Below are 15993 nucleotides of genomic sequence, written 5' to 3'. Positions count from 1 at the left end.
ACATCTTACAGACACCCAAACTCTCGTCTCTTGCCACGAAATTGCCCCTAACAGCCAGCGTGGGGACCATCACTTTGGGATTTTTTAATATGGGAAGTCTGTAGGTAATAAATTAGGTGTCAGGGTGGGTTGGAAACCTTTTCTTCATAAGCAAAGAGAGAGAACTGCAAAAGATAAAGCTGAAAAGGCAGGTTTCAGACAGCTGCTTCCTTCCCTCCGCTCCAAGCCGTCCCTGGAAACGCCTGCAAAGAGAGAGCCTCAGTTGGGGCCAGCTTCAAACGAACTCTCCCAGTGCTGGTTCAGCCCAAACGAGGATTAATACCAGTGGTGGTTTAGCAGGACATTTCAGGAGGTTGCTCATGACCGTCTTCTCTCCCGCCTAGAGCGAGCATCAGCAGGGATCCGTTCTACGACATGCTGGCCACCCGGAAGAAGAGGATTGCGAACAAGAAATAGCACTGTGCCCGGGGACCGCTCCCCCAAGGACCTGCCGGAGCCAGATTGCAAACACGTCCACAGAACCAAGCCCCGTGGTGGAAGCGCCGGCCTCTTCCGCCCTTTCGGTGGCCGTCTGGTCCATCCCACACCGCGCCGGAAGACCCTTTCGACTTTGCTCGGCGCGAACCGGAGACGCAACTAAGCAACCCTGGAAGCCTTATATGCAGTCCTGCACGTCGCGGTGTTTACGGAATCGGGACCGACAGGGAGGCAGGCGGAATGTCAGCCGGGCCTTCCTTGCTCCTCGGAAACCTTCCCCCCCAGGATGGCTGAACTGAACACCCACGGCTAGCGGATTGCCCAAAGAGGGGTGGGTGGGGGGTCCTTTCCTATATGCAACATGGTTTTGTTCTCAACCTTCGCAATGCAGCAGAGTCCAAGCCTTGATCGTCTTGAGCCTTGCGTGCTCGACCCAGCCTTGCGTGCTGCCCTTTAAACCCCACGAATGCACAGGTCAGCTTGTTTTGTTTTCCCCAGAGTCCGGCAGCCATAGAGATGGCCCCCTCCCTCCAAACAGCCGAGAGGAGCACTGAAAACATGGAGCTCTCTACAACGGCGATAAGCAGGGGCTTCAGCAGAATCAATGTAGCTTACCTTTGTCCTTAGACAGCGAGGCCTCATTTTGTTTCCCTTCTCCACAGGGTTGGCGGCCTCGTCTCGCCCGGTCTGATCCAATCTTGTTTTTACAGATATGTATCTTGCAGTAAATTTACTGGACTCTCCCAGGCAGACTGGTATACGGGGCACAATCCCCCCCCTGCTTCCCCCAAATGCTCAGCTTTAACTTCTTATTTAATTTCATGCAAAGAAGAAATAAGCCAAGTCTTCCCCCCCTTTTATTTCTGGCTGCTCTCTGTCGGATGATGACGCATCACCCCCACCCAACATAAAGTCTGGCCTAGGGAAAAGGGGGAGACACAGAAGCGGAGGAATCCTTGCCCTCTCCCGTCGATATGCGAGCTGTGGCAGAACGAATAACGTGTGGCCTTTTCCTCCAAAGCCATTTCTCCTTCCTGCTCCAGAAACGAGGGTGGTGCTCACGGGTCTGAGGCCTAAACCGTCACGGGCCCCAAATAAGGAACAATTCCAAAACGCAGAACGGCAACAGAAGCTGAGGGAGGATTTGGTACGTGCTCTGGGGCTCAGGACGGGCAGGGGTCTCTACCCGAGGCCTCTGGGAGAGAAATTTGGCCTAGCGAGGTTGGCGAGGATCAGTCTGAATTCAGCATCGAGTGAGGCTTTCTCTCTCTCTCTCTCCTCCTGGCTCGTACGTCCCCTTGAAAAAAATTATTTGGTGCTGCTTTTTGCGTGTGCCTGTAAGAATGAAGGAGAAAACCTTAAGACTGCGTCCTATTTCCCTGGAAAACTTCACCGATCCTTGTGCTGTCTTGTGCCGCAGAATTGCTGCCTGTGGACCTGAAGGGCCCCCCTCTGGCGGCCACCTTTCCCGTAGAGCTGCAGACGGGTGTTTTTGTAAGGGGGGGGTTGTTTACAAGGGGGGACGACGACAATGGATTCAGGTATCCTGTGCCCATCCTGGAATACAAACAGTATAGTGGTGGTAACAGCCACGCTCCTTAAGAGGAGCTAAATGCTTTTTGTGTTTGTTTTAGGAGTGCGAGAATGTTTGCGGGATCCCTTTGCAGTCTGTCCCTTGCCCTGCTAGGCCTGGGATTGTGCGGGTGGGCTTCTTTGAGGTGGGGGACGACTGGAGGTTTTGACACGGGGGATAACTGGGCTCTTTTTTGTCACCCGTGTGAATCCAGTGTGTATGTGTGTGTGTGGACTACGGTTCCAGTTCTGATCACCAACACATCTGCCGATGCAGGGACCATTCCTGGCGGGCAGTGCCTAGAACAGACAGCCCCTTCTGGAGTCTACGTCTGGTCCCCTCATGTGCTGGGGAGAGGGTGGCATCAAGTCCCTCGTCAAAGACGGTGACGCAGCATCCTCCTCAGAGCTGTAGGGCCGCTGCTGTCCCTGTGCATTGTTAGCAGGGCCGTCGGTCTCGAGTCTTGCTTCCTAGGTAGAAGAATTTGTAGCAACAGCGTGGCTTGCAAAAGAGGAGCTAAAGTTGTGGCGACCCAAAGTTGTGGCTCTCTTCTAAGAGCTCCCGCCCCACCCTCCGGCATTTATTTTGTTTCTCCGGGAGCCGTGCGCCAGCTTATCCGTCCCCCCTCCCAAAGGCGGGCGACAGTGAGGTTTCGCTTTGGGGAGGGGGGCTGCCTTTGCCCCAAGGGAGGTGGGTGTCCTCCTGTGTCCTCCCTCTTGTTTCGAGAGCAGACCGTGTCTCTGCTCCCCGTCAAGAGGACCTTCATCGAAGGGAAAGGAGACGCCCCCGCCTGAGTAGTTATTTCTCAGCCAACTTTCTTGGTTGCCTCTGCCACCCCCTCCAAGAACCGCACTCGAGCGGCTCCTTTCCAGGTTTCCCGTTTCCGACCTTGGTTGCCTTTTGCCCCGTGCTCGAGGGGAAGAGAGAAGCACTTTAAGCTCAGCCGGCCCGAGGGTGCTGAGCCTGAGAGACTCAAGAGAAAGACAGAGAGAGACGTGGTTGTTGCTTTGAAACGTGTGGTACAGAATTGCACCTTCACGAACCGAGCGGCGCTTCTGATGCTTTACGTTAAAAGAATTTGGCCGGTTTTAGTGTCGCAACGTGGTTGATTTTGCTTGGCTGGCTTGTTGGCCCCACCCTGCCCTACAGACTGATGCTAACTGGATAAGGCCAAGGAGAGAGCGGGGGGGGGGGGGACCATGGGTTTGCGGGGGCTCCCCAAGGCTGTTGAGGCGAGCTGCCTCAAGCGAGCCCGTAGCTTACTGTTTTCCTTCTCTCTCGATTTTCCTGGAGAACGTTTCTGTCGACTGTTAAACTTTACGGTGGGAAAAATGTACATACTGTACAGCTGTACGTTGATTTTTGGTTTGTTGCCTCCTGGGCGCCGGGGGATCGCGTGGAAAAAAAAAACCAAACCAACCCTGTATTCATCCTTGTGATACAAATTTGTGAAATCGCCGTTTCAATCCAGTATTAGTTACCGAGAGACACTGCTTGAGGTTGGAGCCTCGAAAAATAAAAGAGTTGTACATATAGACTGCAGCTCTTCTTTGTCACAAAAAAAAGGGCAGAGGTATGTCACAGATGCTTCCTCCGAAATGACAGGGAGCCAGGAGAACTTGCTCATCCCCCAAAAATACAGGATCTGACCCACTCACCTGCTGGGAAGGGAAGCAATGCTGCTTGCTAAATTGGTGACATCTTGTATCTCCTTTCTGCACGTGCCTTTTTGGGCAAACTGGATTTGAAAGTGGGTGGCAAAACAAGGTTCGGGAGGGACCAATTTTTCCATTACTGCTGTCAAAATGCAGACCGACAACACAACACTGAGGACAGGGGGTGTGCAGAAGTCCATTCTTGTTTCCACCGCATGACCCCCCCCCCCCCAGCATATTTATAATTGAGATTTTACCTTTGCAAAATCCACCTTCGTCATAAGGATGTACTTTGCAGGCTCATAACCCAAACCAATTAGAACAGGGGTGGCCAAATTGTGGCTCTCCAGATGTCCATGGACTACAATTACCATGAGCCCCTGCCAGCGCGCTGGCAGGGGCTCATGGTAATTGTAGTCCATGGACATCTGGAGAGCCACAATTTGGCCACCCCTGAAGTAGTGAACCAAAGTCACACCTTACCGTGAGATGAACTCTTGTCACACAATCCTCAAGACGTCCCCTTGTTCGTGCTCTACAATTTTATAATGCTCGGAAAAAATATTTTTTTAAAAATAAACTTAACATACGCTAAGCAAAGACGGCGGGTTTTTTTTTTTGACTTGCTGTATTTATATACTATATAAATTTTACATGCCATGTATTTACAAGTGGGCAAGTGCTTTTTTTTTATCTTAAAAAAAAAAGAAAAAAGAACAGGTCAAACTTTTAGGACACCTCTGAACAACACAGGTGGTATACAAAGCAGACAAGATTATTCAGATCAACTGTATTTAACACAGTTTTCCCCCACTCTGTCTCCTGATGCAGGGACCAGTGAATTAAGTGTATCACAGTTTGACAGCGTTTCGTAATCAATACAAAAAAAAAAAAAAAACCCATGAGATCACAGTATGAATGCGTCTGTCAACTAGAAACTTAAAAGAGGGACGCAAAACAGACGACTGGGACCCTTTCAAGCCAGTGACACTATTAAAAACAAGGGGCGATTCTGCACAGAGGGAGGGCGATGGGGGCACCGTGGAGAGGGCAGAGAGACATTCCAAAGCTGGCACGGGAATTCGAACGGGGCACACGGCACAATCCAAGACCGGAATTCCGCTTCAGATCTCGAATCCAGCAGGAAACAGAATGAGCCATGGAGTTTCTAGTACCGGACAGCACGTAAAAAACAGATGGACAAGCTCTGGCGAAAATCCTCATTGTTCATGAATCCTTTCTTTCTTTTTTTAAATAAGTCTTTAAATTAAATTAGACTTGCCTCCTGTGCCGGATGCGTACAGCTGGGAGTAATGTCAGGTGAACAACGCAGGTGACCTGAGTTGGTAACTAAGCAGCATTTGAGATGTTCTGTTCCAGGGCATTAAATTTCCACTTGGGATATTTACAGGGTACATTGTTTTTGTTTGTTTGTTTCGCTTTTTTAAATAAGATCCAGCAGTAGAAAGTTTCTTTTTGTTTGTTTTGAGGGGGGGGAGGCTCGGAATTTTTTGTCATTTTATTTTTTTTTTGTAATTTTTGGATTGCAGGAAATTGTTTTTTGTTTTGTTTGTTTTTTTTTTACAAAAAAGTCCTAAAAAAAGTTCTTCGAAGGTAAAATCCTGTACAGTATTTCATTGAAGCACCAATAATGAATTGAAGAGAGTTAATATTTGTCTTTATAAATAGACTGCAAGTAGTAGTAAGATGGTTCCAGCAGATGATCTGAAAGGCAAGGAAAAGGGTCAATGTTATTCCTTGTCTCAAGAAAAAAAGCTGGTTTTTATACCCCACTTTTCTCTACCAGAAGGGGTCTCAAAGCCTTCCCCTTCCTCTCCCCGCAAAAGACACCCTGTAATGTAGGTGGGGCTGAGGGAGCCCTAACAGAACTGCCCTGGGAGAAAAGTGCCATCAGGACTGCGACAAGCCCAAGGTCATCCAAGCTGGCTGCATTTGTAGGAGCGGGGAATCGAACCTGGCTCTCCAGATGAGAAGACACCGCTCTTAACCACACTGTGGAAACTTCGTGTGTCAGTGTGGTGTAGTGGTGAGAACTGGGGAGAGCCAGGTTTGAATTCCCGTTTCACGAGACTCACTGGAGGAGACTGGGCCAATTGCATACTGTCTTAGTCCTGGCAGACCCTCAACAGGGTCACGGTCCTCAAACAAGAGGGGACAACCACGCGGGTCACCTTGGAGAGGTAAAGGGGAGCCAAAGGAATCCGCGTGCCACCTACTGGTAAATTACAGTAACTGCCTCTCCCAGCACAACAAATTTAGAGTCCAGCGGCACCTTTAAGAGTCTCAAAGAGGCTTCCAGTCGCCTTCCCTTTCCTCTCCCCACAACAGACACCCTGTGAGGGAGGGGAGGCTGAGAGAGCCCTGATATTACTGAAGAAGAAGAAGAAGAGTTGGTTCTTAGATGCTGCTTTTCTCTACCCGAAGGAGGCTCAAAGCGGCTGACATTCGCCTTCCCTTCCTCTCCCCACAATAGACACCCTGTGAGGTGGGTGAGGCTGAGAGAGCCCTGACAGAATTGCTCTGTGCAAGGTCTCCCAGCTGGCTGCATGTGGAGGAGCAGGGAATCAAACCCGGTTTGCCAGATCAGAAATCAGTGCTCCTAACCAGTACTACACCAAGCTGTGTGTGAGAGAGGGGGGGGGGCACCTACTGAAGTTCAGATTCCATCTGGGACCATTGGTAAGGAGGGACCAGGAAGATGCTAATTGCATTATTACTGGCTTTCTCAACCAGGGCTTCATTAAACCCTGGGGTTTCTCGTCTGCCCTGGAAGGGTGTGAGTTAATTCATTTTTTTACGTCTGTTTAAAACTAGTTAAGCATTGATCAGGCTGTGTACATGCCCATCCCCTCCCGAGACAGCCAATGATGGGCCTGGAGGGGGTGGGAAGGGGAGGAGCCCCGAGGTGGGCGGGTCCACAGCTCTGCTTCCCAACCATATTCGGCCAATCATGCCCCTTCTGGGGTTTCTCAAAGCCTGAAGGATGTTTCAGGGGTTTCTCAGTGGTGAAAAAGTTAGGAAGGGCTGGGTAGGGCTTGCATCAATGGCTATCACAGAGCACATAATCCCAGGGCTGCCTTCCTTGCAGGGGGAGCAGAGCATCCGTGCCATCGGTTCGCCACAAGTACCACCTCCAGGAGAACGGACTCGCTGGCTCCCAGGTTTCGGGTTTTCCTCCTGAAACGACTGGGGAAACCCAGACCGCTAACCCCACACCTATCCCTGCTGGATGGTGGTCGCTGTGGGGGTCCACGCCTCAAACACCCTGGGGGTTCAGTTGTTCGGCTAACCGGGCTACCCCCAAAACTGAACCAAGATGGACATTCTGATGCAAGATGGTGAGGGGCGCATCAGCTCACGAAGTGCTCCCTGCCAAGGCTGGGTCACGGTCCCTGGTAGGCATGGGGCCCAAGCACGGCTTCGGGGATGTTCGGAGGTTTGCGATAATTTGAGCAGGAGCGTTCGGCACCCCTGCTGGAGCCACTCTGCCCTCACGGGACGGTTCTCAGCCGGGCAGCACCGAGAGGGGGATTTTGGCCTGTTTGGGTCCTCGATGAAACAGTCAGGACGGGGGTCCACGGCAGAGCGGCCCGGGCTTACCATCTTGTTCACTCTTTGTAAGGGAGGTCGTTGCGTGAAGATCTAGAGGGGGTCCGACTGTGGTCTTTATGGAAGGGGGCCTCTGTAGCAGCTGAAACACAGGAAAGGTTCGTGTTGAACAACAACACCACCACCAACAACAACAAATCCTAAGGCTTGACAAACACCCAGTGTGCAGAGAGCTCTCTGAATGGGGCTCTTGCACCTATTTCACCCCAATATCTTCTTGGCAGCACTTGTCCCAGCCTGGTGGTGGGTGGGGAAATCTGTCGAGTTGCAGCCAGCTATGGTGACCCTCGTGGGTCTTCCGAGGCCCGAGATGAGCAGAGGGGCTTGGCCGGTTGAACCAGCCACGTCAAAGGGGGGGGGGGAGAGGATCACCCTGCCTTATTCACAAGCCCAAATTTCTTTCGTCTCTCCCACAGTCCCTGCAGGAGCGTTGCTTGAACAGGATTCCTCTGCTGTCATTTAAGAACGAACCCATTGATAAACCGATCCCCACCCCCCCCCTCCACTGAGGCTGCCTTTGTTCTCCTGCCACTGGTTCTAACAAAGGGTGCTGCACCCTGAAATCCCAACTGGCTTTTATGAGGAGATGGGGAGGAGGGGGGGTTAGACTCCAATTTGCACTCCCCAAAGAATTGGCTCACGAACCGCTTTCCGTTCTTCGCCCCACAACAGACACCCGGAGAACCAGGGAGGGCTGAGAGAGCCCTGAGAGAACTGGGACTGGCCCAAGGTCGGCCAGCTGGCTGCACACAGAGGAGGAGTGGGGAATCGAACCCGGCTCTCCAGATTACAGGCTGCCATGCTTAGCCACTGCACCACGCTGTCCAAGCGGATGCCATCTCTCCAGAGAGCCAGGGGCTCAAAGGTGGGCGTGCCTCGAAGGGCGGGGAAAGGGGTGCCTTGCTGCGGGAGAGGCAGCCTAGCAGGGCGAGGGGGCGGATTTCTCCCACTGAGCCTCCCTCTTACCAGTATGGGGGTCCGTGGAGAAGCGGCAGGCTCCTCGGTCGCTACCGTCTATGCACTTGGATTTTGAGCAGGCCGCGGTTGTGGCTTCTACACACTCCGTTTTCCAGCAGGCTCCGGCTGTAGCTTCTAGGCCTTTTGCTTTCCAGGGGGCCTGTGCTGCTCCGTCTTGGGGCTGCTGCCGGCCGTGTTTCTGACAAGCCCCCGGCAGAGTCCCGGGGACCTCCCAAGCGCTGCTGCCTTCCGTGGGGCTTGGCTTCGGGACGTGGGGCTCCGGAGCTTCGTTGCAGCTTCCCGACCGCCTGGCGTGCTTCTTCCTCTTCTTCTTCTTCTTCTTGTGTTTATGGGCGTCTGCCTCGGAGCCTGAGCCGGAGGGATCCGAGTCCTGGTGATGCCTGAAGGAAACAGGAACGAGTGAACGGGAATCCGTGGCGATGCCCTGCTCCGTCCCGGGCGCCAGGAATCCCAGAGGGTGTGTGAAGGGCACCGCCCAGGGGGTGAGGATACTGTGGGGAAATGGGTTTAAGAGAGGCATCTGCTACAGGCATCCTTGTCAATCCAGGTCTGGTGTGAAATGTGAACTTTTCAGCTCTGTAACATCTATTTCCAGTTTAGAACCTAGACATCCTACTTGCCCACCTCAGGTGCCGCTGGGTAGGGCTAGGAAGCAGCCTTCGGCTGGATCAGAGCCAAACGCAGGGCCGGAAGGGATCGCGAGGGTCATCCAGTCCAACCCCCTGGCACAATGCAGGAAATTAATAGCTACCTCCTAGTGACTCCTGCCCTATGTCCAGAGGAAGGCAAAAAGCCTCCAAAACATCCCTGCAGGGACCCCAAAGTGGCGATTGGCATGACCCTGGGCACACAAGAAAGGGTCACCAAACACCGGCTTCTCCCTTCCTCCCCACCCTCTCATCATCTAGAATCATAGAATCCTAGAGTTGGAAGGGACCTCCAGGGCCATCTAGTCCAGGGGTAGTCAACCTGTGGTCCTCCAGATGTCCGTGGACTATAATTCCCATGGCCCCCTGCCAGCATGAACGTCTGGAGGACCACAGGTTGACTACCCCTGATCTAGTCCAACCCCCAGCCCTGTGCAGGACACTCACAACCCTCTCGCTCCTCCACTGTCACCTGCCCCCCCCTTGAGCCTTCACAGAATCAGCCTCCCCGTCAGAGGGCTCTCCAGCTTCTGTTTAAAAATCTCCAAAGATGGAGAACCCACCACCTCCCGAGGAAGCCTCTTCCACTGAGGAACCGCTCTGACTGTCAGGAACTTCTTCCGGAGGTTTAGACGAAATTTCTTTTGCATTAATTTCATCCCACTGGTTCTGGTCCGTCCCTCCAGCATTCATACAATCAACCAAAATCCACAGAGTCGTACAATCAGCCTCGCTGAACAAATTTAGAGCCCAGCGGCCCCTTTAAGACCCACAAAGCTTGCTTCGAGGCATGACATGAGCTCTCGTGTGCACGCCCGCTTCCTCAGATACAATGTCCTGGAAGGCAAGTAATCACTTCATCTCTATAGGCCAAGAGTCAATTTGCGAACAGCGCAATGAAAATGGGTAACAAATGCTGGAGAAAAACAGGAAAAACTAGCAGTTCGGATTGGTTTGCATTGGCTTGAGATGGCATTGCAGGGGAGGCATTCTGTGCACAATAAAGACGCCCTCGTGAAGCAAATATATAAGCAGTGGCTGACAGCAGTTAGCAGAGGTCTTGCTCATACCTCGAATAAAACTTGGTGGGCCTTCCAGGTGTCCCTGGACTCTAGCCGGGCTCTGACCGACAGGGCCTCCCATTTGAACCAATCAACCTTGCTGACAGACATGGGGCCAACCTCTGGCCAGGACCAAACCATGGCTGGGGTAGGCTTGTGCACTAAGGGCCCGATCTGGCCACTGAAGTCAATGGCGCCATGGACTGCAATGGGAATTTCGTCTTTTCCAGGGCCTGGAGGTGGGATGGGGGTTTAAGGTACAGCCCCCAAACCTCCAGGGTAGCTCCGGGAGGCTCTTCCCTGACTCCCCTCTGAATCTCAAAAGGATTGGTCCAAGGGGTCCACTTCTAGGGGCTCCCAAACAGCATGCCCCCATCCCTCCGCTATATCCTATGGAGAGTCCGTCCCCTAGGTTGGGGGCGGTCTGCATGCAAAGGGGGCTCTCTGCAATGGAGCCATGTAAGTGCCGATTAACTCAACCTGGCCTAGAGGCAACACCCCACCACACAGGGGGGCGGGAGACCTCCGTTGCCCGTCAAGAGCAGGCTCCTGAGGCCTTGAGAGGTCTTGGCAACCGAGGGCAATCGGTGCATCTCTCCGCCTGCCCCGCTCGACAACAAGCAGCCGGAAGGAAAAACAGTCTCGGAAAGAGTCACTGACCTGCCGTCCCGCTCCCGGTGTTTATCTTTCGACTTTTTCTTCTTCTTCGACTTTTTGTGCTTGCGGCTCTTCTGCTCCTCCAGGGGGGCGCCGGGCGAGCTCCTCCTCGGGCATTTCCTGTCCGGGTTGCTGTCGCTGCCCTCCGGGCTGGGGTGTTTCCTTTTCCGCTCCTTTGGACGCTCGGCCCCCGGATGCAAGCTGCGATCCTCGGCCGCCGGGGCCTCTCTCTCCCGGGGGTATTTCTCCGGCCGCTGGGGGGGACCCGGGCAGCGGTGCGTGTCCGCTTTGGAACTGCTGCCGTGGTCCCTCTCTCGTTCCTTGCCCGGCGGGTCGTGAGTCCACCTGCTTTTATAGGGATAATCTTTATAGGGTTTGCTGTAAACGTGGCTCGATTTGTTCTCGTCCTTCTCGCCGTGGCAGAACTTCCGGTCCTGGCTGCTCCGCGGGACGTGGGAAGAATAATAGTAGCTCTCGGGCCTGTATTTCTCCCATCTCCTCGGAGCGTCCTGATGGTAACTCATCCTGCTCCAGGAAGGCTCTCCTTTCCAGGGGCAGTACTGGCCCCTTTCGGGGTCTGTCTTCTCCCGGCTGCAGAAACCTCTTCCGGGGTCGGGGCTCGAGGGGAACCGGGGCTTGTTGCCGTTGTAGTACTCCCGCCTGGAATACTCCTTGTAGCAGCACCTCTTCTTGTAGGAGTGGCCCTCGTGCTGGCCGCGGCCGGCCTCCCGCTCCTCGCTTTCGGAGCGCCCCCTCTTGCCGCGGTAGTGCTCCCGGTCCGTCTTTTTGGAGGCGCCGCCTTTCTCCGCCGTCAGGGAATGGGGCTTGGGCTCCTGCCTTTCGGGGTTTCCTCGGAGACTTTTGTTCCCGGCCCTGGGCTCATCCTCGTCCTTCCCGCCCAGGTTCTCTGCTCCCACGTCAAGCCTTTCAGCGGACGCGGCCTCCGGGAGCGGGGCATCCGCGGCATTCTTCACGCCATTCGGCATTTCCTGGCTTTTCCCGGCCGGCTTGAGCGGTCGGCATTCCGCGTCGGACTTCCGGAACGGGCTGTGCGCCGGTTTCTCGGCTCCCTCGGTGGCCCCTCGGGCGGGCATCGGACTCTTCTTCCAAGTCGCTTTCCCTTCTTTTGGTCCTCTCGTTTTTGCGGGGTGATCCTCGGCGTCCCCCTCGATATGGAGTCGGGCTTCTTGCCCGGGGGACGTTGACGGAGAGTCCCGCTGCTCGCTGCTCTCGAGATGCGCGTTTTGCGTCTCCGCGGCTCCCCTTTCGCAGAGGTCGTCTTTGGTAGAAACGGGTTCGGGGTCCGACGGAGCGGGGAGGTCTTGGGTGTTGCTGAGAAGGGTGGGGAGGGCCTCGCTGGGCTTGTCACAAGGAATGCTGTCCGGGGCTTCCAAGCAGCTGTCCTCTTCGGCCGTCTTCTCTGTTCGGCTGGCGCTGTGTGCACAAGGGAACAAAAGGTCAGTCTGCAGGAGAAGAGCCAAACGGCATCTACAAGGCCGAGCCGATCTCCATGGGCTGAGCTTTCAAGAGTCAAAAGCTTGCACCCTTGTTGGTCTTTAAGAAAAAGGGCTGCTTTTTACTACCCGAAGGAGTCTCAAAGCGGCTGACGTTCTCCTTCCCTCCTTCTCCCCACAGCTCATATCTTGAGAGGCAGGTGGGGCTGAGGGAGCTCGAAGAGGACAGTGTCTGGCACAAGGGGAATCCAGCCTGGCTGCCTGCCCAATTACTACACCACGCTGGCTTAAGACGCGGCTGGTCCCAAACGGAGGAAATTTAGATTTCTTCATGGTGGTCCGGAAGGGCGATGCACAGCAAGCGGCGTAATCTTTAAGAAACGCTCCAGCCATGAATCTCTGGAACGGCGGGCTAGTTCAGAAGTGGGCTAACACAGCGCCCTCGCCGTTGTGTGGCTTCACAGAGAGGCCCACGACAGCTTTGAGCCTCAATAGACTCATTCGCCTTCCAGGGCCACAAAACGGCTGCTGATTCTGCGAGAGGCCGAGGCAATGTTTCTAGGAAGGAGGTCGGCCAGTAAGGCACTTAAGCACGTGCCTGTGAGCCGAGGCTTGTAGGCCATGGCTGCCCCCCAGCCCTGCTGTCTGGTCCAAACATTCCCCACTGCCTTCTAATGGGAAAAAGCGTCAGGGGGAACCCCAGAAGCACGAGAAGGTGAACCGGGGGAGGATCAGGAACGCTCTGCTCAGCACCCTGCAGCAAAGCCGCTGGGGACCCTCCCCAACCAATCACGCCCAGGCCTGCCAGGCTGGGAAGGAAAACATGGCACAGGATCCCAAAAAACAACACACACACACACACACAGAATGATCTTGTGTGCACCCCAGCGGAGAAGAACAGGAAAATAGAGGCTAGAGTACCAAATGGACCTGGCAGGGATGTTTCCCCCCAGTTTCCCAAGAAGCATTAACCTGCCACGGATATGAAACTCTACCAGGCAATTAAGCCAGGGGGGATTCCACGTGCGCTTCTGGCTAGGGTCCCCCTAGCACCTCCGTTTCTAACAGAAAGGGGTTTGGGAAAAGGCAGGATCGGGGTACCTTGTTTCTTCTGGCGACGTTTTCAGCTGCGTGTGTCGGAAGGAGTCCAAGACGGTGTCTTCGGGAACTGGGGAGAGGGCGGCCTGTTATTAAGAACGGAAGAGGTGAATGAAACGGGCAGAACCAAAGCCGTCTGTTGATGAGATGGCGTGCTCCAGAATCCGGCCGGGAGGGACGCGTGGGGGCACTGCCAGAGTTTTGCATGGCACCGACGCAGACCCATGTCCGTCAAACCCGGGGCTCCCATTTGTAACCGGAATTGTTTTATTTGTAGTGGCGGAAAAAGAAGCTAGCAAAATTAAGGGCTAGCAAAATTGGTGGGCAAAGTTCTCCATATCTGAAGAGGTGAGCAGCGACTCAAAAACCCTCTGCCCCAAATTTTGTAAGCCTTTGAGGCAGGAGTGGGCAAGACTCTGGCTCTCCAGATGTCCATGGACTACAATTCCCATGAGCCCCTGCCAGCATGTGCATGCTGGCAGGGGCTCATGGGAATTGCAGTCCATGGACATCTGGACTACATCTGATCGTTGGTTATTTCCAGCACGTCTTTCTGACCTAGACTCGAGGTGAACGACACAGACTGAAATGGACACATTTAACCAGAGCAGAAATCTAGGGACCAAAGCATGCTACAAAACAGGGGAAACCGACTCAGCCCAAAATCTTCTAGTTTGGGGCAAAAGGGTCTGAATGTTAGACTGCCGAATTTACAGATGTTCCTGACGGATTACTAGGTCCTACGAACCACAGGAAACCAGATGTGTGTTGGCTTCTACAGCCTTCCTCAATGCATTCAAGATGCACCTTCCGAGAGTATTATAGACTTTCTCACAACCAGGGGCTGCCGTCTGCTTTGCGGCCAGGCAAAGTATTTCTTATATCCACGGGTTCTCTCTCTGGGAAACCTGGCAACCAACCAGAGGCAAAGCCTGGTGTAAATTTTAACGTGCCGTGTTAATCAAAAGCAGAAACTGAAGAGCAGAGACCCACTGACAGCAATGCAGTGTATGAATTATCTGTTAAGGGTTGTTTGTTTCAAGAAGAGTTGAGGAGAACCAGGACCACACAGAGCCCTGCTTGATGCCCCGGGCGAAGGAGAGCCGCCGTTAGGATCCCAAGGGGCTGTCCACACAAACACCACCGTACAACTTTCCCACGATCCTTCCCTCGCATTTATATCCCCTTTGCGGAGCTCAGACCAGCGTGCACGGTTCTACCGCCCCACTCCCTCTGGTTTTAGCCTCGAGCCAGTCCTGCCAAGTAGGCGCTGCTCCAACTCCTTCCCAAATATATAGAGGAACCACGGACACGGATGATTCTAAGAACGGGGGAGGAATTCGTAAAGGAGACCTGCGTGTTCCTGGCCTGTCTCGCAGGGAACCGGGGCCTACCCAAGAAGCCAGAGCAGAGACCGCACTCACTTTCCCAGGCAAGCCGTTGGCTTTGGAGAATGGGTTTTCCGCAGACTTCCCCGGCTTGGCTTGGCAAGCCTCCGGTGCCAGACCATTCTCCTTCGGCGCCTCGTCCACACTCACGGCACCATTGACGGTGACCGTTTGGGGGGGCTCGTGCGGGGGCGGCGCCGGGACCTCTTCCTCGGCCCTGGGGCAGGAGACGCAGGAGCTTCCCGCCACGCTCCCCATCGGGAGCCCGTTGAAAGGCTTGGGGAGGCCGTTCTCTTTCACCGGCCCCTTGGGCTCCTCGTCGGAGTCTTCCGAAGACTCGGCCCCGTAGGGGACCAAGATGCTCGCGCTCAGCTTGGACTTGCCGTTCACCACCGGCGCGGAAGAAGGCTCGCCGGCGGGCGGCGGCTTGGGGGTCCGGTTCGCGGCCGAGGGGGCCGAGGCGCTTGAGGTAGTCTGCCCTACGGAAGGGCTGGAAACGGTCGAGGAGGGGGCTGGCTTGCTGAGGCTCTCCGTGGAGCAGCTGTTGTGAGAGGCGGTCTGGTGGGCGGACAGCTTGTTAATACTGATGGTGATCTTGGGCTTTTTCGAAGGGTCGCCCGCGCTGGCCGAAGCGGGCCTGTTGATCGTCCAGTTGGGGACGGAGGTTGCCGAGGGGACCGAAGCCGGCCGCTTGAGGGGCAGGGGGCTGGGGCTGGCCACGGAGCTGCTGGGGGCTTCTTTCAGGGATCCGGTGCCGTTCAAGTGGCTGGAGCTCTGCAAGGAGTAGAAATGGATCAAGAACAAGGCGATGACGTCGGGAGGGCAGGTAAAAATGGAACGCCACGCCATCTGATTTAGAGAGCGTGTGCATATAAAATCATTCGGCTTCACATTCAATACCCTCATTGGCTTATATAGGAGAGAAATAATACCAATGTTTTAACCCAGGGGTAGTCAAACTGCGGCCCTCCAGATGTCCATGGACTACAATTCCCAGGAGCCCGTGCCAGCATTCGCTGGCAGGGGCTCCTGGGAATTGTAGTCCATGGACATCTGGAGGGCCGCAGATTGACTACCCCTGTTTTAACCCATGAAGGAGAGTAAGCCATCAAAATTTAAGCAGTCAGGAGGAGTTATTGTGGGGTGCAAAGGGGGACAAATGCAGAAACGTGGCAATAATTCCGGGCACCTGAGGGTTAGGGGTTGGTCCCATGACACCAAGAATTTAGCTGGTTGCTTTCTCCAAGATTTTCAAGATTCTCCAACCTTGCTTGTTCCCCTTCTATATGTGCCAATAAAGGTTCATTCATTCATATTTGCTCGGTTCATCCGCAACACGAAATCATGGTCCCGCATTTTTATTAATTCATAACTA

General features: G+C 54.3%; 2 protein-coding genes across 5 annotated transcripts in view; one reads left to right on the top strand and one right to left on the bottom strand.

Annotated features, from left to right (window-relative positions):
• The window catches only part of CYTH3 (cytohesin 3), a 60165-nt gene extending 56580 nt beyond the window's left edge, over positions 1-3585 (top strand). For both annotated transcript variants that reach the window (XM_077317002.1, XM_077317004.1), the window contains exon 13: positions 384-3585. In XM_077317002.1, the coding sequence (XP_077173117.1) occupies positions 384-456 (73 nt within the window). In that variant the 3' untranslated portion in view covers positions 457-3585. The remainder of the gene's footprint in view (positions 1-383) is intronic.
• Positions 3586-4214: 629 nt separating this feature from the next.
• The window catches only part of USP42 (ubiquitin specific peptidase 42), a 34271-nt gene continuing 22492 nt past the window's right edge, over positions 4215-15993 (bottom strand). Inside the window, exons 14-19 of one of the 3 annotated variants that reach the window (XM_077316385.1) lie at positions 14655-15392; positions 13234-13316; positions 10682-12112; positions 8302-8693; positions 7327-7417; positions 4215-5430 (exon numbers count right to left, since the gene is read on the bottom strand). In XM_077316385.1, the coding sequence (XP_077172500.1) occupies positions 7335-7417; positions 8302-8693; positions 10682-12112; positions 13234-13316; positions 14655-15392 (2727 nt within the window). In that variant the 3' untranslated portion in view covers positions 4215-5430; positions 7327-7334. Of the gene's footprint in view, positions 5431-7326; positions 7418-8301; positions 8694-10681; positions 12113-13233; positions 13317-14654; positions 15393-15993 lie in introns of those variants that run through there. The other 2 variants (XM_077316384.1, XR_013227192.1) reach the window with 2 other exon arrangements.

The sequence above is a fragment of the Paroedura picta genome, chromosome 17 (assembly GCF_049243985.1).
Source record: "Paroedura picta isolate Pp20150507F chromosome 17, Ppicta_v3.0, whole genome shotgun sequence".
Taxonomy (NCBI): Eukaryota; Metazoa; Chordata; class Lepidosauria; order Squamata; family Gekkonidae; genus Paroedura; species Paroedura picta.
Note: the sequence above shows the minus strand (reverse complement) of the source record. Positions and strands in the feature narration are given on the sequence as shown.